Source organism: Colletes gigas, unplaced genomic scaffold (assembly GCF_013123115.1).
Source record: "Colletes gigas isolate AHSC1104 unplaced genomic scaffold, ASM1312311v1 Colletes_gigas_Sc00015, whole genome shotgun sequence".
NCBI lineage: Eukaryota > Metazoa > Arthropoda > Insecta > Hymenoptera > Colletidae > Colletes > Colletes gigas.
In genome coordinates, this window is record NW_025106644.1 from 230,043 (window position 1) to 255,900 (window position 25,858).

The window sequence follows — 25,858 nt, forward strand, 5'->3', positions numbered from 1 at the left end:
AAATAGTTTTAAACGCAACCATTCTAAAGAATAGTGACATTATTCTTGTTCTAAGATACCCTAGGCAAGAAAAATGTACAAAAAAATTCTACGTACAAACAACCACTTTTATTTACAACCATTCTTTGTACTAACATAATTATTAAAGAACAAATAACTAACGATTAGATAGAAAATTGATTACACTGCATACAGTGAAATAACTAGGAATAATACTTAAATATTTTATAAAAATTTATCGTAAAAAAGAATACTGTATCAAGGACATTAAATGATAATTTAAGTTCATTTCGATGATTCGGATAAATTCAAGATTTTCGTACAAACCAAACGTAATCTGCGTAAAGTACGATCATCGATATCGCTAGTTTTCCTCGCGATGTCGTTCAATTCGTCGCATATTTTGCTCACGTGCTCGTTTAGATCATTTGATCCTGAACTTTCGATAGAAATCTCGCTCGATTGAGTTTCTAACCTAGCGAGCTTCTCTTCCCTTTGCGATTCCTCGTAATGATAGCAAACGTGGCAGACATTTTGAGAATCCTCGATCGCGTGTTGCAAATAAAACCGAACGTCCGAGAAGTCGGAGAGCTCGTAGTAAGGTGTGACAGAAAGATACGCGGGTATAGAATCGCTCAGTACGGGTCTCCTCGTGACAGCGGCGACCATTTTGGTAACGAGTTCTTCGTTTGGACACGTGTGAGCCATCTGATCGAAAGACTCGTACGCTTCTTGTCGCACCCACGGGTTTTCGTCCTCCAGAAGCCGACAATTCAACTCAGCCAACGCATTTGCAGTCTTAAGACCGCATGCGTCGAAGGAATCGACATTATTCCTTAAATAATGCGTCGCGATCACCCTCACGTGCGATGGGAAACACAAAAGTGACGTCATGACTGCTTCCAGGATCTAAAATTAGTAAAAGAACAAAAAAACTCTTTTTGGCCCTTAGATGTTAATTATAAGGAGACCTTACAGCCGTGGACATTGCTTTTGAAAAATTAGGAGGTGCAAGTTATAATATCTGTATATACCTAGTGTTAAAAAATTCTAATAGGGATTTTCACAATGGGTCTTCGTTTTGGAAATATTTTTATTTAAAGTTTGGTATGCACATAATGAAAATATTATTTAAATATTTTTTTCGAACAGGTTTTGGGTAGGACAGTAGAACGATTAGCTTACTTCATGAAGAAGCAAATGTTGAGTATGTCAATGAGTACATAACTGAATGTGCAATCAAATTTTATAATACACAACTGAAAGTAAATCGATTAACTGGTGATATTGTTAACAATTATATACTCAGACATAGGGAATCAAGAATAAAACACAAATTCCCATTTGTAAATTTAGACTTAAGTGCAAACATATGATTAAGATAGGTATAGACATACATATTCTAAATGTAGATATAAGTCAGACATGCAGGTTCATAAATGGTACCTGAATTTTAGAAAGTAGGTTTTTATGTTATTTTCCTACATACGGACCAAAATTAGTCTTAAGTGTATCGTACCTGATAGAAATTAAGATACCGCAATCTGTATACTCTTAACAGGATACACCATAGGGAATAAAATTAGACATAATAGTAGGTAAGCTTCCAGTAAGTAGGCACTACTGAAGACTGCAGGCAAAAGTATTAAATATTTTCATATTAGTATGTTTATATTTTTTGTGTATAATTGTTATGTAAATAAAAATGTTTAGAAAGAAAGAAAGATTAGCTTACGAAGCTTTGGTAGTGGGATCGAATCCCGGCCAAGTTACTACTTTTTTCTTTTATTATTTTGAAATGCAAATATATATTTTATTAATTAAATATTAAGACAAAAATTATTAACTATTCAATACGAAAAACAGTAGTAAGTACAGTAGTAATATAGCATTATATAACGTATATATTTTTCTATATTAGTCAATCGTATTAATTAGTATTAAATAAATGGACTTCCATTTCCGGTGTGGTTGAGTAGAGACGGTTGAGTGAGTGCTGTGTGTAAGAGAAGTTAAAAAGGTGGTTATAGGTGGAGTAGGGAGTGGAAAGTGGGAGAGTAGGTAGAGGGGGAGAAGGTAGTGAAGGGTGAGTAAGGGCGAGGAAAAGGGCGGTGTGCAGGGAGGTAGGGAAAGGTGGATAGGGAACGTGTAGTTTGGAAGTTAGGGCAAGGAAAGAGAGAAAAGAGAGAGAGAAGAGCAGGCAAGGCGCTGAGGTAGAGGGGCAGTGGCGACATCGGCCGGTAAGGATTGAAAGGAAAGGAGAAGCGGGAGATAAGGTAGAGAGCGGTGGTATAAGGGATAGAGAAAAGGGTGAGGAAAAAATGGTGCAGAGGTCGCCGGAGGAGGGAAGGGCGAGCGAGGAGGGGAAGCTAGAGAGGCTGATCAGAGAAATGAGGGAAATGAGGGAGGAGATGAAGGTACAGGGGAGGGAGACAAGGGAGGAGATAGAAAGAACTAGGGAGATGATGGAGGAATGGGAGGAGAGATGGAGAAGGGAAAGAGAGGAGATGGAGGATAGAATGGAGAGTTTAGAGAGAAAGATGGGGGGGGGGGGTGGAGTTGAAGGAAGGTAGGTTAAAGAGAGTAGAGGAGAGGATAGAGGCGATGGGGACAGGAAGGGCATGGGAGGGGCGAGGAGATAAGGCGGGCTGGGAGAGGGAGGGGGAAGAGTGGGAAACAAGGGTACAGGAGCTGGAGAGAAAATTAGAAATGAAAGAGAGGGAAGAGAGAAGGAGGAACGTTATAATAAAGAGGGTAGGGAGGGAGGGAACGGCTATGCAAAGGGCTAGAGAAATATTGGCAATTGTAGGTGTACAAGGGGGAATTGTGGGGGCAAGGGAGGTAGGAGGAAGAATGCAGGAGAGGAAGGAGGTGATGCTGGAGGTGAAGTTGGAATCAACGGAGGCAAAGAGGGAGGTGATGAGGAACAAAGGGAGGTTGAGGGGAAGGAAAGAGAGAGTGGAGGACGATATGACGTGGAGGGAGAGGAGGATGCAGTGGCAACTTAGGAGGATAGGAGAGGAGGAGGAGGTGAAGGGAAGGAGAGTGAGGGTGTTTTACGGAAAGATTATGGTGGATGGGACGATGTGGTTTTGGGACGAGCGGAGGGAAGTACTCAGAGACTGGAGGGGGAGAGAGAAAGGAGGGGTAGAGGGGGAAGTAAGGGAGGGGAGTAGGGAGGGAGGGAGGAGAATGGAGGGACAGGGAGAAAGAAGGAGTGAAGAAAGAGGGGGAGCAAAAAACTAGGAGGAAAGGAAGGAAGGAAGAAGGGGGGAGGAAGAGAGGGGATGGAAGGGGAAGGGAGAGAGAAAGATGGAAGATGGAGAGAGAGAGGAGGAAAGGGGGGAGAGAGTTTAGGAAGGAGGGAGGTAGGAAAGGAGGAAGGAGTGAAAGAAGGAATGGAATGAAAGTATGGAAATGGAAGTCAAAGGCGGAGGAGGCGTGCGTGGAAATACGGAGGCGTAGATGTAAGGATAGGAAATAGAAAAAGAAGCGAGGCAAAGCGAGAGATGCGAGCGTACAAAGCGTGTAGGTTAAGGTTAGGTTAAGAGTAGGTTAAGCGGAGGGAAGGAGAGGGGAGGAAAGCGAAAGAAGGAGGAGGGGTGGAGGGTAGAAGTTAAGTTAGTTTAAGGAAGAATTGTGAGGGAAAGGAGGAGAGACTATGTAACCCTAAGGGGAAACAATAAATCCATACTACTACTAGTATTAAATAAATTGTGTAGCATTAGAAATTCTGTATGTGAAATATGTCCGAAAATTATAAGCGTCGATATTGACGACACGAATGTCTAATACAGAATTTTCTTGATAAAGTAAAATAATGCTATTTTACTACTATATTTACTTGATGTATTTTGTATTAAAAATTGAAGGATTTTTTGTTTCAATATTCATGTCATACATAAATAAAAAATAAAATATATTTTTGCATTTCAAAATAATAAAAGAAAAAAAGTAACTCGCCGGAGATTTGAACCCCCTACCAAAAGATTCGTAGCTAATCGCTTTACCGATTTAACCAAATCCTATTATTTAAACTATACTTAAATAATTCTTTTATTGTATACATACCAAACTTTAAATAAAAAAATCTCAAAAACAAAGACCCATTGTGAAGAATCCTATTAGGGTTTTTTGATACTAGTTATATACTATAATCTGCACCTCCTATCTTTTCAAAAGCAATTTCCACGACTGTAAGGTCCCCTCGCGATCGTATTTTTCGTCTGTACCGTAAAAAACGTATCGTCTTGTATTTTCTCAGGTTGCGTAGCGCTGAATAGTTTCCACAAAAATTCTGACAGTATATCAAATTGTCTGCCCTCGAAAATCTCGATCGTGTCCGCGATCGAACTCCATATTTGAGACAAAATGTCGACGGTGGTTTTCTCGCCCGCGTAATTGAGCTTTCCAATCACGGGCATCAGCGTTGTCTTGACGGAACGGCAAATCAAACAAAAAGGACAGACATTACGATTTTTTAAAAATATAATAACGTCGACGATAACATCGACAAACATCACTTACGATTTGATTCCAACTTTTTAGTGTAGGTTGCTGCTGCAATTCCGCAAACGTGCCAGGTATTTCATTGAGCACGCAAGCTAATCGATTCTGTAAAAACGATTTCGTTTTCGATGGAAAGAACCGCGCGAAAGTGATCCAAGATGGATTCTCGAGATCGTCGAGTTCCGTCACAAGAGTGTGCTTTGTCTCCTCGGAAAGCAAGCTGTACAACCTTCCGATTAAATTCTCCAGTATAACGGTTTCAAGGTCGTTGTGCCGCTTCATCAAAGCAGTATAAACTTTCAATAGATACTTCACGTGGCTAACGCAAAGCTCCGAAGAACCAATGCTGAAAAGTGAGGTTATCTTGCAAAATTGGAAAAAACGATTTAATACATATGTTCGTGTAGAAAGAGCACATTTCGAAATCGATAAGTTGTAGATAATATTAAATTTTCGAATAAATGATTTATTAAATAAGTTGCTAAATCATTTGAACGACCTTTACTAGACGTTTCGAGAACATGTCAGGTTATGAAAAAATATGAATTATTTCCGACTAAAACGCGATATCTAATCACAGTACGTGCACTGTTTGAGACGCATACGGTTGAATTCGCACTATCCGTCAGAGAACCGTTTGTTGACTGTCAATGAATCTTATTTAAGCTATTGATTGAATCAAATTCTTGAATAAATTCTAAATTGAAGCGACTAGAATGGATGCAGCATGAAACCAATCTTAGGAAGAATAGATCTATTGAAAATCGATTTATGAAATCGTTCAAGATACCACCTCAGTGTACTATTGATTACTATCGAAATATTAATGGGTTATCGTATTTTATATAAACTTCGAAATCTTTAAATCGTATTTGCCTATTTATAATTTATATTTAAAACACGACAAATAAAACAATTATTAATTAACAAAGTTTGCATTTTCCGCCAGTGCTAGTGCGGATGAAATATTTTCAAACAGTACTTGTGGCGTCGCCTCCCGTGCTCGCCACCAGAGGGGTTGCGCTCTCACAAGCGCTCGACCGACCCCTCAGTCGAAATTACGCGAAATTTTGTTACATTAATTAACAAAATTATTAAAGCAAACTAACTAATGGGTCATTCCACGTCAAATCGATCACTTTTTTCCCTCGATGTCTGGAATTTTGTTCAAAATTGAATATTATGTGGACCTTACGGTATTAAGGGTAGTTTAAGTCATCATTTCGCTGGTTTCGAATTTGTTTTTTAAAATACAGGCCTCTGAAGTTTACGACTTTTGTGAAAATAGATTGTACTTGGGAATTTTAATCTCAGAAACTATTTATCGTGTTAAAATGTATTTCTTCAGTTTTATTTGGAAAGGATTGGCTTTTCTAAATAAATTTTGTTCATAATGATAAATCAATCAAATAAAAATTTATTTATAATTCCCGATATTGCAAAATTGATTTTTCATTCAGAAAAGAATTTATTTCGAACGGCCAATTCTTTCTTAATAAAACTGAAAAAAAACATTTCAATACTATGAATAATTTTAAAAATACAAAATTATCCTTTAATGTTAATATTAATTTTTCTTTTCTTATTTGTTGCTGTTTGTAAGTTTTTAAGTAGTAGAAGGAAATATGTGTGGAGAAAGCAAGGTGAATGCTTTAAATCAACAGTGATAACGCCTACGGTAAAGCACGGTGGGAGATCAGTATGCGTTTGGGGGGTGTTTTTCTGCAAATGGTGTTGGCAATTTACACTTTATAGACGGGATATTAACAGGAGCAGGATATGTATCTATACTATTATATAAAGAGAGAGCCGATTTTTATGTTCGCGCAAAACTCAAGACCTATTGAACCGATTTTTCTCAAATTTTGACACGTTATTCCTGCATACTCTAGGACAGACATAGGCTATGTAGCATGTCTCAGAAGCGCGTTATTAACATGTAATTTATATGCAAAGATTTCATGTGTACGACTGTTTGGCAGACCACGTGACCCCTGTATACGACAGTTTACTTGCGCGCGCATGCGCATATTCAGCCCGCGCGATACCTCGCCCCTAGGTAGCAGTACTGCGATGTTACCGCCTGGTGGCGAAGCTTCTCGAGCGCTTTCTCGCGAGAGAATTGCATTATCGCGGATATATATATTGAGAATGATTATTTCAAGCCATGGTTGCATAAAGTCGACGGCGACCCTTATTCATGGTTCTGTTCGGTTTGCAACAAACAATTCTCGTGTTGATTATCGATGATTTATAATCATGCAGATTCTCTCACTGTCACATTGAGAATTATAAAAAGAGTAACGATAACGCAGACAATTTGAATAATAATTTTTCGATGCAATCCGAAGAATCGCCTATGTCGTTGGATGAATGGATAAAATCCGCGGAAATCAAATTTGCCAAATTAATAGCCGAAAAAAATATTTCGTATCGAACCGCAGAGACGATTCTTGAAGTTTTCAAAGACATTGGGCAAGATCCTGATGTCTTGAAACATATGTCGTTCGGTCGAACAAAGTGTTCAAATATTATATCAAACGTTTTGTATCCTTTAGAAACAAAACGTATTTCTAGTGTTTTACAAAACACTAAATTTTCTATTTATATTGACGAAACATCCGACTCGACCAACGAGAAATGGATGACGTTTCTTGTTCGTTATGTTGCACCCGAGACTTTGGATGTTCGAACGGAATTGGTAGAATTATTACATCTTGATGCCAGAAATTGTGGCGCAAATAATTTATTTAAAACATTTGAAATTGCCATGATAGAAAGAGAAATTCCGTTCGAAAATATTGTCGCGTTGTCATGTGACAACGCTGCTGTCATGACAGGGCGACACTCGTCCTTTATGACAAAGCTTGCAACAAAATGCAGGGACAAATTTTTGACTGTCCGCTGTCCGTGTCATCTGTCTGCAATGGTAGTGCGCGAAGCGTGCAATACCATTCCAGACATATGCGAGGAGTTGTTACGAAAAGTAGCAACTTTCATATACAGTAGTCCCAAACGTTCGGCTATATTCCGCGAATTTCAGCAATGTTTTCAAACAACCGACAGAAAAATTTTAAAATTGTGTTCTACGCGATGGTTATCGCATTATACATCCGTAGTTACACTTTTAGAGAATTGGGACTCTGTATTGCTTTTTTTGCAAGAATTGACAATAAGCGAGAAATCAGAGTCCGGGGAACGTCTGTTAATCTCGATGCAAAATCCAGAGGCCAAAGCATATCTTTATTTTCTAAATTACGCTCTTGAGTTTTTTTATAAATTTAGCATTTTCTTTCAAACTCAAGAGACAAGAATTCATTTGCTTCAAAAGACTGCGGCAGAACTTTTATGCGATATATTACGCAATTTTCTGAAACCGCAGCTTTTGAAACACATGGATTTAGTAAGAATGATGAATTTTTCTGTAGTCGAAAATCAACTCCCATTTAATAGTATAAATTTAGGAACAGAGTGTCTTAATTTTCTGCATCAACTGAATGCAGAAGGCAAGTCCGACATCGTAGAAACCGTAAGGAAAAATTGTTTAATGTTTTATATTACAGCTGCAAATGAAATTCGTCATCGATTGGCAATCGATGACGAATTTCTTAGCAAGTTGTATGTTTTTGAACCCACTTTTATATTAAATGATACAAATAGAGACATTTCCTTCAGAAATGTTCTCTTAATCGCTAAGAAATTCGGCGGTTTCGACGAAGAAGGACTGCAAACAGAATGGTCAGTATTGCCTTTGGAATTTACAACGAAAGGTAGACAGACGCTTATCGAGATGAAATTCGATGGTTTCTGGAAAACAATTTTATTAACGCGAAATTTGGACTATAAAATTAAATTTCCTGAATTGATGAAATTAGTAAATACAATTAGATCACTTCCAAATTCCAATGCCGATGCAGAAAGATTGTTTTCCATGTTACCTGACATAAAAACAAAGAAACGGAATAAACTTTCTTCGGCCAGCGTCAACTCTATTTGCGTTGTGAAATCTTCGTTAAAGGCGCAGAGGGAAAACTCTCAACCCATGGAGGTAGATGACGATCATCTAGCTCTATTGTATTCCAAAAATTTATATCATAGATTTGCTAAGAAGCAAAAGTGTAATTTAAGATTAAACGCAACATATGACAATAACTTTGAGAATTTTCCCGCTACGTCATATGACGAAAATTAAGGTACCGATTTACTACAGAGCTTTTCTCTAGAGAGATTTTTCTCTCCAGAGAAAAGCTCTTTAGTAAATTCGTACTATTAGGCTGCAATGACAGTATAAACGTTTTCATGCGACGTCGCGGTAGACTGGTCTTGTTACGTCAACGGTACCGCGACGTAGGCGCAACAAGGTGTGATGCATGTATGTGCCATAACGTCACGCGAAAGCGCTTACACTGCAACCGCAGTCTTGTTAGTGATGTCCAAAATATTTTTTTTTGGACATCGCTAATATGTAAATAGTCGTTCAATTTGTCTCGCGTTGTTACTTTTTTACGTATTTCGCTTGCTGTAAATACTATTCTGCTTGCTCTAACTATCATTTTTTTTCTTCATTTATTTGCTTATATTTTGCCGTATATTTTTAGTTAGTGAAATTGCTTGCTGTAGATAGTGTGGCTATGACGTAGAATGTCGCGCCTTGTTACACTTACGTCACGGTACCGTAAGAGCAACAATGCACGACATAACGTGCCAGCTTAATCGCAAACGTCCTATCCCGACATCCCATCCTTTGGAAATGTAAACAATTATATCATTTTTCCATTTTTATGGCTCGTGTGTATATTAATAAAAATTAATGCATTCACGAGTTAGTTTTTCATTATATTGTAATTTCATTACATTAATAAAAACATTTTAATATACGGCATGTGATAATGTTACAAAGAAATAACAATTTTTTACATTTCCCTCCTGATGGAAGTGACCACCACCTTCCCGTGGTTTCCATTGAACGGTAGCGTGCACGTTATTCTTTTACCTATCGTTACAATTATTTTGTTATGTAAAGTTAAGTCAAATATATAACATTTGATTGTGTGTAACAATTTGATACGGTTATTAAAAAACATAGTGGGAAAAGTCAGTAGTAATCTATTTCTGTAGCGTGCACGGTACTGGCTAAGAGTGGTTTTTCATTTTAATTAACCCTTAATTAACCCTTTACGAGTAAGACTGCTTTGAACAACATTATTCTAAAATATTTGTGGAATACGTTTTTTATGTGGTTTAGGTAGGTATGCAATGCATAAGATTTCGTTTAATTTTTCCTTTCTAGAAAAGATAGGAGAAAAGTATATTTGATCTTAATCCTTCTTAAGATTTATATAAATCGCTTTAAAAATTTGTTACAAATGATGTATATGTATCGAAATAATTATAAAACTAAAAACGTATAATCATCATTATATGGGAGCTGATCACGCTCAAAATCTAATGAGACCTTGAAACGAGAACATAAAACTTAAATGTTAAGTTTCATTGAAATTCGTTCAGCCGTTTAGATGCAATCATGTCAATAGCATAGGAACAAAAAAAAATATGTTTTTTTGTAGTAGTCACAATATGATGAGGGGGTCCTAAAACGTGTATTTCCGCTAAAAAAAAATTTCGAAATTTTTTTTCCATTATGATACTTTATAAATTTCCTTATACCTTACATAGGTCGGAAAGTAAAAATGCTGGGACAGTCGAGGCTTGGAATCGTATGCCACTTATCGCGAGGTCGTATTTCAGTTGTTTTGTCATTTACAAGAGCAAGAAGGAAAGGCTCACACTAACGTTCTTTATCGATTTCCCGAAGTTGTGCGCAAGCGCCGAGCTCACGTACACGTAGACGCTAAGGAAGTTCGTCGTCACTGTTGTCGATTTCGATGCACTCAATTATGCCAGATCTGGCCACACTGAGGGATGATAATATTTGTTATCCTTCAAATTATACGGTAGATACAACATTGTAATTAACAAATATCGTATTTTTAGAAACAAATCCAATAAAGAAAACTGATCATTGTTGGTTGACCCGAAAAATATGAGCGTTAAGGGGTTAATGTAAAACTCCATCGCAGAACGTTTCAACGAACCGTAGACGAATAGTGTAAATCCAACGTAATGTACAAACCGGCTTATAAAGCACCAAATGTCCGAGCTGAGCAAGGAACTCCAAAGTCGTCCGCTTAACAAATGCTTCAGCAGGATCAATTCCACTGCATAGAATCCATCCGGAGGTGTTTCACTGATCAGAGCACAAATTGGTACCAAGGTGGCTTCGTACAACATGGCTTCTCGCGGTTTCTCACCGACGTCGTGTGCCCCTGGCAATCTTGTTTCACCCGTGCAAATTTCTTCTTGTACTTTTTAAACACACGAAATAATCAGTCTTCCTAAAATATCTATCAATCTTTCTAATCAACGTCGATTTTGACTCTCACTAAATTTGTTTACTTTTGGGTCATTCAGCCTACAACAACAAAGTTATATACTGATTCTTCAGCCACCCTTACTTCATTACAATTCCCAACATTTGTTTTAAGCAGAGACCTAATCGTAATTATCAGTCCTTAATTAATACCAAAATTGTTGTAATACGTATTTGAATATTCTGAAATATAATTTATTAAAAAGTGCAACAAAAATCAGAATTCAAACTTACATTCAAATATTACCCCAAGGCAATGATCTCAAACATAAAGTACGAATTGTGCAAGAATACCAACCTAAAAAAAAATTAGTCCCTAGATCTAGATCCTATGGAGAATCTGTGAAATGAACAGGAATGGAGAATTAAAAAAACTTCGATATTGTCAAAAGTATACTTAAGATAAAGATTAAAAGAAGAATGGGACAACATATATGCAAATTATTGAAAAAAATAATAATTGGAAACCTGCCTCGACGCTTTAAAGGACATCTAACGAAACCTTAAATAAGTTTGAAATTTTGTGTAAAGTTATTAGTGAATATTAATTTAATTCTTGCTGTCGAAGTCGCCGTAACGTAAATTTAAAATGGAGTAATTATAATTTTCTAACAAATCTCCGACGACAAACTCATGAGTTTCTAAACTTTCTTTTGCAAATTTCAAATAGCTACCCTAATTTTTAAAAATAAAATCATGAACTTGTAATTCTGGTAATCGACATTCTAATTTATAAAATCTGTCGTTAAATATTCTACCATTTTTAAATTGAATCTGTGACGACATCTCCCGTATTCGCCATCAGAGGGCTACGCTCTCGAATCTCCTACATATTCCTACATATACGCTTCTCAACTAGAATGCCTTACCCATTTATGGGAAATTTTAATTTTCAGAAAATTACAGAATGCACTTGATATACAAAACCTATTATAAGAAATATTTTTAACGTGAAATACGAATTTACTATATTTAGGGGTTAAGTCTTTATAGGAACAGAAAAGAACCGTCTCAAGGGATACCACGACACACAATAACGCACTCAAAGATTGAAGTGATCGTGGAATTTTGTTACTAAATGAATTTCATGAACTTGTAATTCTGGTAATTGACATTCTAATTTATAAAATCTGTCGTTAAATATTCTACCATTTTTAAATTGAATCTGTGACGACATCTCCCGTATTCGCCATCAGAGGGCTACGCTCTCGAATCTCCTACATATTCCTACATATACGCTTCTCAACTAGAATGCCTTACCCATTTATGGGAAATTTTAATTTTCAGAAAATTACAGAATGCACTTGATATACAAAACCTATTATAAGAAATATTTTTAACGTGAAATACGAATTTACTATATTTAGGGGTTAAGTCTTTATAGGAACAGAAAAGAACCGTCTCAAGGGATACCATGGTACACAATAACGCACTCAAAGATCCAAGTGATCGTGGAATTTTGTTACTAACGTATCATGAAACCACCGACATTGTTTCTGCTTTATTTTGGAAGCGTTGTATCAACCCAATTATTTGATCTCGATTTGAATATGTTGTGTTTTCTGGATGAGATAGCCACAAAATACGCACTTTTATAATATGAATATAAAGGTATATTTAAACTCAAAACACAATTAATCATTCAATTTACAACCGACAAGACATAACCTAAAACAGTTGGATGCTAACTGCCATATATCATACTGCTGGGATCTACTCTCCCCAGGCGTTGCCAGATTCTTGGCAGTGTTGCCAACAGAATAATATAACATTTTCATTGTCTCTATTATGTCTCTGTTATAATAATATTTTTGTAATTTAATTCGTATACATATATGTATATTTGATCCCTCCTGTATCATATATATAACTTTGTTGTTGTGTTCTATTAATAATAAAAAGATTAAAAGATTTACACGACTCGATACATAAAATACTTACTATAGTTAATGTTTGTTAACGCGACATCGATAATCGACTCTGCGCCTAGGGTCCATATACAGTGTTGTTCGAACGGTGTGCCGATCAATTTTCTCAAAATACTGACTGTCAACAAATGATAGCCCAATTTATCGACGTTTGCACACCTGTCTTCATAATCGAAGAACGCCTAAAATTTGCCAGGAACGAACGCTGAATTCTCGTTGGAAAATGTATATTTGTAAATAAATTAACCCTTTCGTTGCACGAGTTCGAAATTTTATATGGAAAAATAAGAACCATTAAATTTTTCAAACAGATTCTTTACTAGTGAATTAATAAATGAAATCGTCAAATTCGATTTCACTTGCGTCATTGTGACACAGGAACGATTCGAGACATTGAGTTTCAGTTTGATCAAAACATCTCTGATGTAATGATGCAAGCTATTTTTGTTAATCATCTGTCGATATTTTGATAACAGTGGTTCAACTTTACCGACTGGAACCACTGGTATCAGTTTTTACCCGCCAACTGTTACCGACTCGTCCAACGTTTACCGACTGGTGTCCTATTAATCGGTTACCACGAAAATAAAAAATGTTATTAGATTTAATTGCCCTATAATAACAGGAAACGAACAATATAGTAAGCACTTCCACAAAGTTTCATTTTACGTTCCTACAGTTATGAGAAAACGCGTATATGTTAATGTTCAATAGTTACCAGTCGGTAAAGTGTATTTCTTACATTTTCGAAAGATTATCGATCGAGTAATATTTCTTGCGAGTGTTTGTAAGTACTCGTGGGCACCGAAAGGGTCAAATAGAATACAAACCTGCTTGAAAGCAAAGATTTTGAAGACAGTATTGAGGAATGGTTCGGTTCCTTTCGAAATGTGAATGTTTATTAATTCGACTGCTTTATCGTCGATCTGCAATTTTTGTAAACAGGAAGGGGAACACCTAATTACAGAGAACACTGTGAGAATTGTAAATCAATGGAAAAGAGAATGCATACAATATAGATATAACCGAACAAGAGAAATTTATATTATTGAATACCTGTGCATTTGCAAGAGAAGTTCAATCACAGACGAGAGGGTTTCTGTGTTTATGCAGGAACAATAGGCAATGAATAATCTGTCCAAAATTTTCAACGAATGACCGATAACTCTTATCTTTTTCTCGTCGACGCTTCTATCATGGGACTCCTAGAATAATTATATTACGATGATTGTAATATTAATTTATTTTCCAACCTTTTGAGTCCTCTCTGAAATATATTCTATTAGAAACTAATTTAGTTACGTTTCTGGTGAATATAGTCTAGTATATTTTCTAATTTTTATTTTTTTTTAAACTATGTAAACTTTGGAGGTTCTTGTACAAATAATTGTATAATAATAAAATGTACTCCATAGAGGAGCCAAAAATTGCAGTACATAATGACTATTTTTTCACACATGATTTACATGAGTACCTATGTTACCGTGAATGACCGAAATTGGAGAATGTCAACTTTCACCGGTGAATGTCAACAGATACCAAATACGTCGGTGAAAGATCGAATATTTCATTACATTGTTGTACATTCGGACCCTCTCCGGTGTGTGTCGACAATCACAGATATGCTCTGGTGGAGGTCCAAAACAGAAGAGTCAAAAAACAAGCGACTGGCTCTCTCCTGCCAAATCCTTTGTTCTGCTCGGAGTCAATCAGCTTTGTCAGTCTTATGCAAGCTTTGATAACGCGAGCAACGTTTTCTTAATTTTTTTTCCGATACCCTAATTTATACTAAATGGATACTGCAGTAAATCGTGATCTTTTTCTAACCCAGACCTAACCCAGACCTAACCCAGACCTAACCCAGACCTAATCCAGACCTAACCCAGACTTAATTCAGACTTATTCCAGACCTAACCCAGACCTAACCCAGACCTAACCCAGACCTAACCCAGACCTAACCCAGACCTAACTCAGATCTAATCCAGACCTAACCCAGACCTAACTCAAATCTAATCCAGACCTAACCGAAATCTAATCCAGACCTAACCCAGACCTAACCGAAATCTAATCCAGACCTAACCCAGACCTGACCCAGACCCTAGATTTGGGTTAGGTCTGGGTTAGGTCTGGATTAGATTTCGGTTAGGTCTGGGTTAGGTCTGGATTAGATCTGAGTTAGGTCTGGGTTAGGTCTGGGTTAGGTCTGGATTAGATTTGAGTTAGGTCTGGGTTAGGTCTGGATTAGATCTGAGTTAGGTCTGGGTTAGGTCTGGGTTAGGTCTGGGTTAGGTCTGGGTTAGGTCTGGAATAAGTCTGGGTTAGGTCTGGGTTAGGTCTGGGTTAGGTCTAGGTTAGATCCTTTCAGAAAGAGAGGCGAAAAAGTTACGTCACCCTTGTGACGTTTTATAGCGACTGAATTACGGAGAAGAAAATATAAATCTCCAACATGTTCAACACTCACCATTAGTGCATGGTGAATGTCAACATTTACCGGTGTAAGTCAGAAATGAGGGTGTTTAGCAAATATTTCGGTCATACACTAAGCGACTATGTGAATGTTGACATTCACCGGTGAAAGTCGACATTCTCCAGATTTCGGTGTTTCACTGTAACACCTACATACTATGTAGTAGCTCATTTTCATTATGCTTTATCTATAGGAGCAGAGTTTTCTATTATTGCAAAATTTATTTATTGATATCCAATTTTTACAAGTTTAAAATTAAATAAAAAATGATTAATAATTGAATTTATTTTGATATTTATTGGTGTTAATTTAACTTCTTTTCTTCAACAATAATTCTTTCAACATTTCTACGTTATTCATTTCTTCTTATTACGAATTGTACATCTACGTTTGTATACTTTAATTATTTTTAGCTTTTACATTCTATGACATTGAAGATCCCATTATACAAATAAAGATTATTTATTGATTACAGTCATAATCACTAATTTTTTTTTAATGTAAGAAATAGGCAAAATCAATCTCTGATTTGATCAGAAATACCCATAAATAAACAGTAGAAATAATTTTTCTCTTTAATGTCATATATATATATATATTTTTTTTTTATCGTTTAAAAGAAGTCTTACAACAAAAGAATTTTATTTGCTAACAGTAACATGCAATTGCTTTGTTTAGTCACTGTACAGGGTGTTTTCTAGCCAGCAATTTTTACGAAAATTATTGTGATTATAAAAAAAATGAGAAAGGAGAAAGTTTTATAGTTTTTTGTGATCAATTGGACAGTGTATTTCAATTTTGCATATTTACATTATTTTGTGACAAATGAAGCTGACCTTACACTTTTTAAATGAATATATTTTTTTGGGGTCATATGAAAGTATGTGTTATACTAAGTCAAAATTTGTAATAAATATGAATATTTGCAAAGTTATTCCTAGTGTCTTGTACCTCTTTTCTTTTAATTTTAATCGAAATTTAAGATAATACAAGCGATTGTCAATAAGGATAAGTCACCCTAACAACTAAATTAAACATGAAAAAAAATATTGATATATTTTATTTTTATGTTCTCCGAGACTGTATTATTTTTATAAGAAATCACATACAACACTAAATGTTCCATTCATTGTTTAAACAAATTTAAAAAATTTTTGATAAATAACTTTTTTTTGCAACAAGAGATTATAATTATGTAGATTTTAGTCTAAATTGACGTGTAGTAGACAAATGACGTGATAAAATCGGTATTTTCCCCTCTTTAATGGAATTTAATTTTTTTTACATAAACGAAATCGTTGTAGCACGTCTTTCTGTTACCCAATTGTTAACACATTACCGACCGATAGCCTATTAATCGACTGTTTTACCCACCAACGCTTACCGGCTGAGGGCCTATCAATCAACTGTTTTACCGGCCAACGCTTACCGACCGATAGCCGATTTATCAACCGTTACCGGTCGGTAAAGTGTTAAGAGTGGATGTAGCCTAAGAGTGATCGTGAGAGCTATGATGAATAAGGTATAGGCGGATGGAGCATGGGTGTGAGCGGATATAGAGAGGACAGCGCGTCGGTCGGATACGAGACGGGAACGCGGAGAACACGTGTGTCAGAGGCAGCCGTTGCTGCGTATCTTGTGACTGTGATGGCTACAATAAGTGGTGGATGTGGAAGGTTATGATTACATTCATATTAAACAATAAATACCATAACACAATCTACTTAATTTTTTCCCAAAATGGAATAAATTGAAGGGGTTGTACGATCAAAAATCTGAGAAAAATTTTTTGATCAAAAGTAACTAGGGTACTAGTGAACACCCTGTACAGTGACCTGTTTCCAGAACATACCTGAAGCAACGAAATCATCCAAGATACATTTTTAATCATTTCGTCAAAATGCAGAGTGACGCAGATCGATTTAACTCGTATTATATTATGCTGATGCATTATCGACAATTTACCGAACATTTTCGACGTTTCTACGAACGTCTTCAAATCCAGTTCGTGCGCGATGGTAACCAATGATCCAATTCCATCAATCACTGTATTCAACGGAGAACATGAGATTAACACAATAAAAATTATACACACACCGGGGGTACTTTAATTTCATTGTTACTGTGTAAGAACAAAAGGAATATAAATAAAAAATACTTATTTATAGGAACAAAAATAATGATACACTAGTTATTTAATTATTCGTTTAGGTCAACGAAGTGATACTATTGTCGAGTGTATCTAAAAATTGCAGAAAAAATTCTACTGGCCATTTATGTATATGAAAGTAGACTTACAGATTATAAAACATTAGCAGAACATGAATTTATTTTCCTTATGTTCTGTTCAAGGTTAATCAAATTTATTAAAAACAAAAGCAAAATTTATCTACAGTAAGCCTTACAAAATCAAAGTACCAGAAGTAATGGAAACTAACCTCAAACTAAAACTCGGACAGTTGGGAACATTGTTAGCTTTTCACCATAGAATGAGGGGAATCACCAGTAACTTTGCAATTTGATAGAATTGCTTTCATTTTATGTTGAATAAGTGTGAAATAAGTCATAGAAATTTGAGAGTTTTTGCGAAATTTATTTTAATATATAAAAATAGGCATCTGAACAGACATCTTTAGAAAGTCAGGAGCTAATTATAAGTCATTTTAAAGATGGATCATCGGTAAGAAATATTGTCAACATAGTCAAACGAAGTCATTCTACAGTGTACGATACAATTATACACTTTAGAAAACGAAATACTGTGGAAAATAAATCGAATCCCATCAAATGTAAAATCGAAATTGATCATCTTGAGGAGACGTATAAAGAATTGCAGATCATCTGCAAATTTTAACAGAAACTAAAGTTATTTTTATTAAGCTCTGTTCAAACTTAATCAAACGGATTAAAAACGAAAGCAAAATTTATCTAGATTAAGCCTTAATAAATCAAAGTTCCAGAAGTAATGGAAACTAACCTCAAACTAAAACTTGGACAGTTGGGAACATTGTTAGCTTTTCACCATAGAATGAGGGGAATCACCAGTAACTTTGCAATTTGATAGAATTGCTTTCATTTTATGTTGAATAAGTGTGAAAAAAGTCATAGAAATTTGAGAGTTTTTGCGAAATTTATTTTAATATATAAAAATGGGCTTCTGAACAGATGAATACATCGAAACCCAGCAGATGTAAAATCGAAATTAGACTTCTTGAGGAGACTAATAAAGAATTGCAGATCATCTGCAAATTTTAACAGAAACTAAAGTTATTTTTATTAAGCTCTGTTCAAACTTAATCAAACGGATTAAAAACGAAAGCAAAATTTATCTAGATTAAGCCTTAATAAATCAAAGTTCCAGAAGTAATGGAAACTAACCTCAAACTAAAACTTGGACAGTTGGGAACATTGTTAGCTTTTCACCATAGAATGAGGGGAATCACCAGTAACTTTGCAATTTGATAGAATTGCTTTCATTTTATGTTGAATAAGTGTGAAAAAAGTCATAGAAATTTGAGAGTTTTTGCGAAATTTATTTTAATATATAAAAATGGGCTTCTGAACAGATGAATACATCGAAACCCAGCAGATGTAAAATCGAAATTAGACTTCTTGAGGAGACTAATAAAGAATTGCAGATCATCTGCAAATTTTAACAGAAACTAAAGTTATTTTTATTAAGCTCTGTTCAAACTTAATCAAACTGATAAAAAACGAAAGCAAAATTTATCTACATTAAGCCTTAATAAATCAAAGTTCCAGAAGTAATGGAAACTAACCTCAAACTAAAACTCGGACAGTTGGGAACATTGTTAGCTTTTCACCATAGAATGAGGGGAATCACCAGTAACTTTGCAATTTGATAGAATTGCTTTCATTTTATGTTGAATAAGTGTGAAAAAAGTCATAGAAATTTGAGAGTTTTTGCGAAATTTATTTTAATATATAAAACTGGGCATCTGAACAGATGAATACATCGAAACCCAGCAGATGTAAAATCGAAATTAGACTTCTTGAGGAGACATATAAAGGATTGCAGATCCTCTGCAAATTTTAACAGAAACTAAAGTTATTTTTATTAAGCTCCGTTCAAACTTGATCAAACTGATAAAAAACGAAAGCAAAATTGATCTACATAAAGCCTTAAAAAATCAAAGTTCCAGAAGTAATGGAAACTAACCTCAAACTAAAACTTGGACAGTTGGGAACATTGTTAGCTTTTCACCATAGAATGAGGGGAATCACCAGTAACTTTGCAATTTGATAGAATTGCTTTCATTTTATGTTGAATAAGTGTGAAAAAAGTCATAGAAATTTGAGAGTTTTTGCGAAATTTATTTTAATATATAAAAATGGGCTTCTGAACAGATGAATACATCGAAACCCAGCAGATGTAAAATCGAAATTAGACTTCTTGAGGAGACTAATAAAGAATTGCAGATCATCTGCAAATTTTAACAGAAACTAAAGTTATTTTTATTAAGCTCTGTTCAAACTTAATCAAACTGATAAAAAACGAAAGCAAAATTTATCTACATTAAGCCTTAATAAATCAAAGTTCCAGAAGTAATGGAAACTAACCTCAAACTAAAACTCGGACAGTTGGGAACATTGTTAGCTTTTCACCATAGAATGAGGGGAATCACCAGTAACTTTGCAATTTGATAGAATTGCTTTCATTTTATGTTGAATAAGTGTGAAAAAAGTCATAGAAATTTGAGAGTTTTTGCGAAATTTATTTTAATATATAAAACTGGGCATCTGAACAGATGAATACATCGAAACCCAGCAGATGTAAAATCGAAATTAGACTTCTTGAGGAGACATATAAAGGATTGCAGATCCTCTGCAAATTTTAACAGAAACTAAAGTTATTTTTATTAAGCTCCGTTCAAACTTGATCAAACTGATAAAAAACGAAAGCAAAATTGATCTACATAAAGCCTTAAAAAATCAAAGTTCCAGAAGTAATGGAAACTAACCTCAAACTAAAACTTGGACAGTTGGGAACATTGTTAGCTTTTCACCATAGAATGAGGGGAATCACCAGTAACTTTGCAATTTGATAGAATTGCTTTCATTTTATGTTGAATAAGTGTGAAAAAAGTCATAGAAATTTGAGAGTTTTTGCGAAATTTATTTTAATATATAAAACTGGGCATCTGAACAGATGAATACATCGAAACCCAGCAGATGTAAAATCGAAATTAGACTTCTTGAGGAGACATATAAAGGATTGCAGATCCTCTGCAAATTTTAACAGAAACTAAAGTTATTTTTATTAAGCTCCGTTCAAACTTGATCAAACTGATAAAAAACGAAAGCAAAATTGATCTACATAAAGCCTTAAAAAATCAAAGTTCCAGAAGTAATGGAAACTAACCTCAAACTAAAACTTGGACAGTTGGAAACATTGTTAGCTTTCACCATAGAATGAGGGGAATCACCAGTAACTTTGCAATTTGATAGAATTGCTTTCATTTTATGTTGAATAAGTGTGAAAAAAGTCATAGAAATTTGAGAGTTTTTGCGAAATTTATTTTAATATATAAAAATGGGCATCTGGACAGATGAATACATCGAAACCCAGCAGATGTAAAATCGAAATTGGACTTCTTGAGGAGACGTATAAAGAATTGCAGATCATCTGCAAATTTTAACAGAAACTAAAGTTATTTTTATTAAGCTCTGTTCAAACTTAATCAAACTGATTAAAAACGAAAGCAAAATTTATCTACATTATGCCTTAAAAAATCAAAGTTCCAGAAGCAATAGAAACTAACCTCAAACTAAAACTTGGACAGTTGGGAACATTGTTAGCTTTTCACCATACAATGAGGGGAATCACCAGTAACTTTGCAATTTGATAGAATTGCTTTCATGTTGTGTTGAATAAGTGTGAAAAAAGTCATAGAAATTTGAGAGTTTTTGCGAAATTTATTTTAATATATAAAAATGGGCATCTGGACAGATGAATACATCGAAACCCAGCAGATGTAAAATCGAAATTGGACTTCTTGAGGAGACGTATAAAGAATTGCAGATCATCTGCAAATTTTAACAGAAACTAAAGTTATTTTTATTAAGCTCTGTTCAAACTTAATCAAACTGATTAAAAACGAAAGCAAAATTTATCTACATTATGCCTTAAAAAATCAAAGTTCCAGAAGCAATAGAAACTAACCTCAAACTAAAACTTGGACAGTTGGGAACATTGTTAGCTTTTCACCATACAATGAGGGGAATCACCAGTAACTTTGCAATTTGATAGAATTGCTTTCATGTTGTGTTGAATAAGTGTGAAATAAGTCATAGAAATTTGAGAGTTTTTGCGAAATTTATTTTAATATATAAAAATAGGCATCTGAACAGATGAATACATCGAAACCCAGCAGATGTAAAATCGAAAGTAGCCTTCTTGAGGACACGAATGAAGAATTGTTGAGACAACGATATCTTTGTATCCGACATTCTCGATAGGGATAAAAATGGCTTGGATTAAAGAATCGTTAAGACGTAATAGGATCGCTCACCTTTTACCAACAGTTCCATTTCCAATTCCGTATCCGTGTCGAAAACGATTACACTCTCCAAAGTGGCCAGGAATAGGCTCAAGATCGTTTTCGCCTTGCGAAAGAGATTTGTTAAATTTTCCGATACGCCCTCGAACAAAGTACTGTATAACTTTGTGCTGCAAAGAAAATTCTTCTCTGTCTGTCTGTCACGTGGAAATACGTCGATTCGTCGTCGAATTATAAGAAAAATTCTTTTGCAAAATCATACTGCATGTAATTGGAATCATTTAAAATAAGTGCACCGAATTTTACACGATTTATTTCCTTAACTCACTCATTAACAGTTTGATAAAAGCATTAATTTTTTTTTTTTATTTTTATTATATTGTATATTTTACATTTATTTACATTAGTAATGATGTAACCATCATTTTGGATACTAAACGAATAAAACTGATAAGTTTTATTCTGTGATTAACCTAGTGATCTTAATGAATGTGTTTTCGAAAAATCATGAACGTTTATTTTAATTTTGTAAATAAATGTTACCGAGTTTATGTGAAAATAAATATTTTAACTGCGTTGAAAACAATAATTAGTGTGTTTTTTTTTATTATGCAAAATAATGTAATAAGATTGGGTACTTTGAATATTTGAACATTCTTGTTTCTTAAGAAATTTAAAAAAATAAATATGTTATTCGTACACCATAAATTTCACTATCTTTTCATATTATGTTAATAATGTAGGTAAAAAGTAATATCTAGAATGTTCTATTATCATTTATGTGAGACCATTTACCATACAGTATAATTTATCCTTTCTTCATTTTCACATAAGAAATGTGATTAATACGTTGGCTGCCTTGGTGGTCACTGGTAACTAAGGATGTTCGATTCTTGCAATAAGAATCGATTCTTGAATCAATTCTAAATCGAAGCGACTAGAATCGATGCAGCGTGAAATCGAACACGGAAGAATCGATCTATCGAAAATCGATTTACGAAATCGTTCAAGGAACCACTTCAGTATACTAACAATTACTATCGAAATATTAATGGGTGATTGTGTTATATACAAACTTCGAAATTTTTAAATCAAATTTGCATATTTATAATTTATATTTAAGATATGAGAAATAAAACAATTAATAATTAACAAAGTTTGCATTTGCCACCAGCACCAATGCGGATGAAACATTTTCAAACAGTACTCTTTGCTTTGCGAGACACTAGGAATGCAAATTGTTTACAAAATTATTAAAGCAAACTAATAATGGTTCATTCCACGTCAAATCGATCACTTTTTTCCCTGGATGTCTGGGATTTTGTTTAAAATTGAATATTATGTAGACTCTACGATATTAAGGGCAGTTTAAGTCATCATTTTGCTGGTTTCGAATTTGTTTAAAAAATACAGGCTTCTGAAGTTTACGATTTTTGTAAAAATGGATCGTAAATGGGAATTTTTATCTCGAAAACTATTTATCGTGTTAAAATGTATTTTTTTCAGTTTTATTTGGAAGGGATTGGCTTTTCTAAATAAATTTTGTCCACAATGATAAATCAATAAAACAAAAATTTATTTATAATATCCGATATTGCAAAATTGATTTTTTATTTGGAACAAAATTTATTTCGAAAGAGCTATCCTTTCCTAATAATACTGAAAAAAAAACATTTCAATATGATAAATAGTTTGCGAGATAAAAATTACTAAGTAGAACCGATTTTTACAAAAGTCGTTAATTTTAGAGGTTTGTACTTTTTAAACAAATTCGAAACCAGCGAAATGATGACTTAAACTACCTCTAACATCATACGATCTACATCATATTCAATTTTAAACAAAATCCCGAACATTGAGAGAAAAATTGATCAATTTGTCATGAAATGACCTTAATGTAATCACGTGATCATTAAATTTTTGTAATCTGATAAACGAAACAGTCTTCAACAACTAATATAAAAATTTGTAATTTAAGAAATGGTCCTCAAACTAGAAATTGTGTGAATAATCTGTAATATTTATTTTAAAGTTAATATTAATTTTTCTTTTCTTATTTGTTGTTTGAAAGTTTTTATAATGTAGATTTAAGGGCAAAAAGAAAAGTCTCATACATCATACCGTAAATAAAATGAAAAAAACTGCAATTTCGCCCATAAAAAAAAATTGATTCGCACCAAAATCGGATATCCAAGAATCGACTTAAAAAATCGAAAATTGTATTAAAACGATCGATTCAAAAAAATCGAAAATCGTATAAAAGTGATTGATTTAAAAGAACTAAAAATCATATTAAAATGATCGATTCAAAAAAATCGAAAACCGTATTAAAATGATCAATTCAAAGAAATCGTAAATCGTATTAAAATGTTCGATTCAAAATAACCGAACATCGTATGATAATGATCGATTGAAAAAAATCGGTAATCGTATTAAAATGTTCAATTCAAAATAACCGAAAATCGTATTAAAATGATCGATTCAAAGAAATCGATAATCGTATTAAAATGTTCGATTCAAAATAACCGAAAATCGTATTAAAATGATCGATTCAAAAAAAACCGAAAATCGTATCAAAATGGTCGATTCAAAAAAATTGATAATCATATAAAAATGTTCAATTCAAAGAAATCGAAAATCGTATTAAAATGATCAATTCAAAGAAATCGGAAATCGTATGAAAAAGATCGATTAAAAAAAATCGAATCTAGTATTAGAATAATCGATTTTCCAGAAAATCGATTCCGAATCGAACATTCTTGGTGACCAACCGGTCCTTTAAATATACAACGTGTTGCAATATTGTTTACAATGTAAGAAATCTAATATTTGTAAAGGAAAATTATAAATAACCCTACTTTAATTATAAATGCTGTAAAATAGCCGGTACACTTATCTAATATTGTTTCACACTATGATTTTAATATATGTTGAACACATCTTTAGACATGAAAAACTGGCGTGGCAGTCAACGTATTAGTAATTTCATTTTGCTCATTTACTCGGTGTTACACTCTTCGGAAACGATTAACAAAAAACGTGATAAGTATTCGATATACTTTACCTTCCTCTGCAGTGTTCGAATACCAATTTAATCGTGATAGGTACGTTTTCTGACAGAGATTTAAGACTAACGGCAGACGTTTTGTGAAGTTTGGATACTCGGTCTACAGATTTCTCCCATACATTCAACAATTCATGGCAAACAAACAATTGTCGTTTCACATTTTCCAAAGTATCTCGTTCAACGCTCGTGCTTATTATTTTGCTAATTCGATTCATGACCTTACGAACGTGTATGAAATAAAAAAATAAAATATTTACTTAAAGACGATAACGTTTATCTTTGACATAGTTGCATTTCCGTGAGACTTCGGATTAATACGTTCACAGCTTGTTGAATCACGTATAAAATAACATACGTCACTCTAATCTTCGCTCATTGTGAATTATAAAACTTTAATTCTTTCTGTTAAGCAATACTACTTTTGTCCAATACTGTACGTTGCCTGTAATGTACGCTGAAGTGGCGATAAAATGATTAGAAAAAAAAGACAGAATGTTTATTGCCATTGAAAGCTTCTCGTCTCTCTGGACATTCAAGTTGCATTCACGTGGACTATGAACGTGTTAATACTGACCTTCAAAGGCACGTTACATTTCATATTATACCTCGATTAAATAGCGATGCGCGACGGGAAGAATTTCGCTGAAAACTTTCTCGTCCAATAAGTTGACTGGAAAAGCGGACAAACAGTTTTGCAGAGTCTGCTGGAAGTATTCTGCTTCGAACTTTTCGACCAAATTGTCCAAGGCATTGTGAGCATCGTAGCATTAAGGAAATTATTTAATATCAATATTATATCGTTGCAACATAATCAGTAAGTATCGTAAAGGATATTTTTAATGTAAATAAGTAATCATCGGAGCAATCTTCGAGGACTTCAGCGCCATCGGAAGAAGAATCGTTGAGCAACGATGTAAACGAATCGTCTTTCTCCAT

General features: G+C 34.2%; 1 protein-coding gene across 1 annotated transcript; it reads right to left on the bottom strand.

Moving 5' to 3' along the window:
• Positions 1-285: 285 nt before the first annotated feature.
• LOC122399878 (uncharacterized protein C1orf112-like) lies at positions 286-25,858 on the bottom strand. The gene is made up of 12 exons (XM_043400935.1): positions 25,757-25,858; positions 25,528-25,674; positions 24,920-25,140; positions 21,868-22,025; positions 17,187-17,380; positions 13,924-14,072; positions 13,698-13,824; positions 12,881-13,049; positions 10,643-10,874; positions 4,528-4,855; positions 4,233-4,433; positions 286-909 (listed from the first exon to the last, which is right to left on the bottom strand). The coding sequence occupies exons 1-12, from the start codon at positions 25,856-25,858 to the stop codon at positions 286-288; spliced, it is 2,652 nt and encodes an 883-aa protein (XP_043256870.1).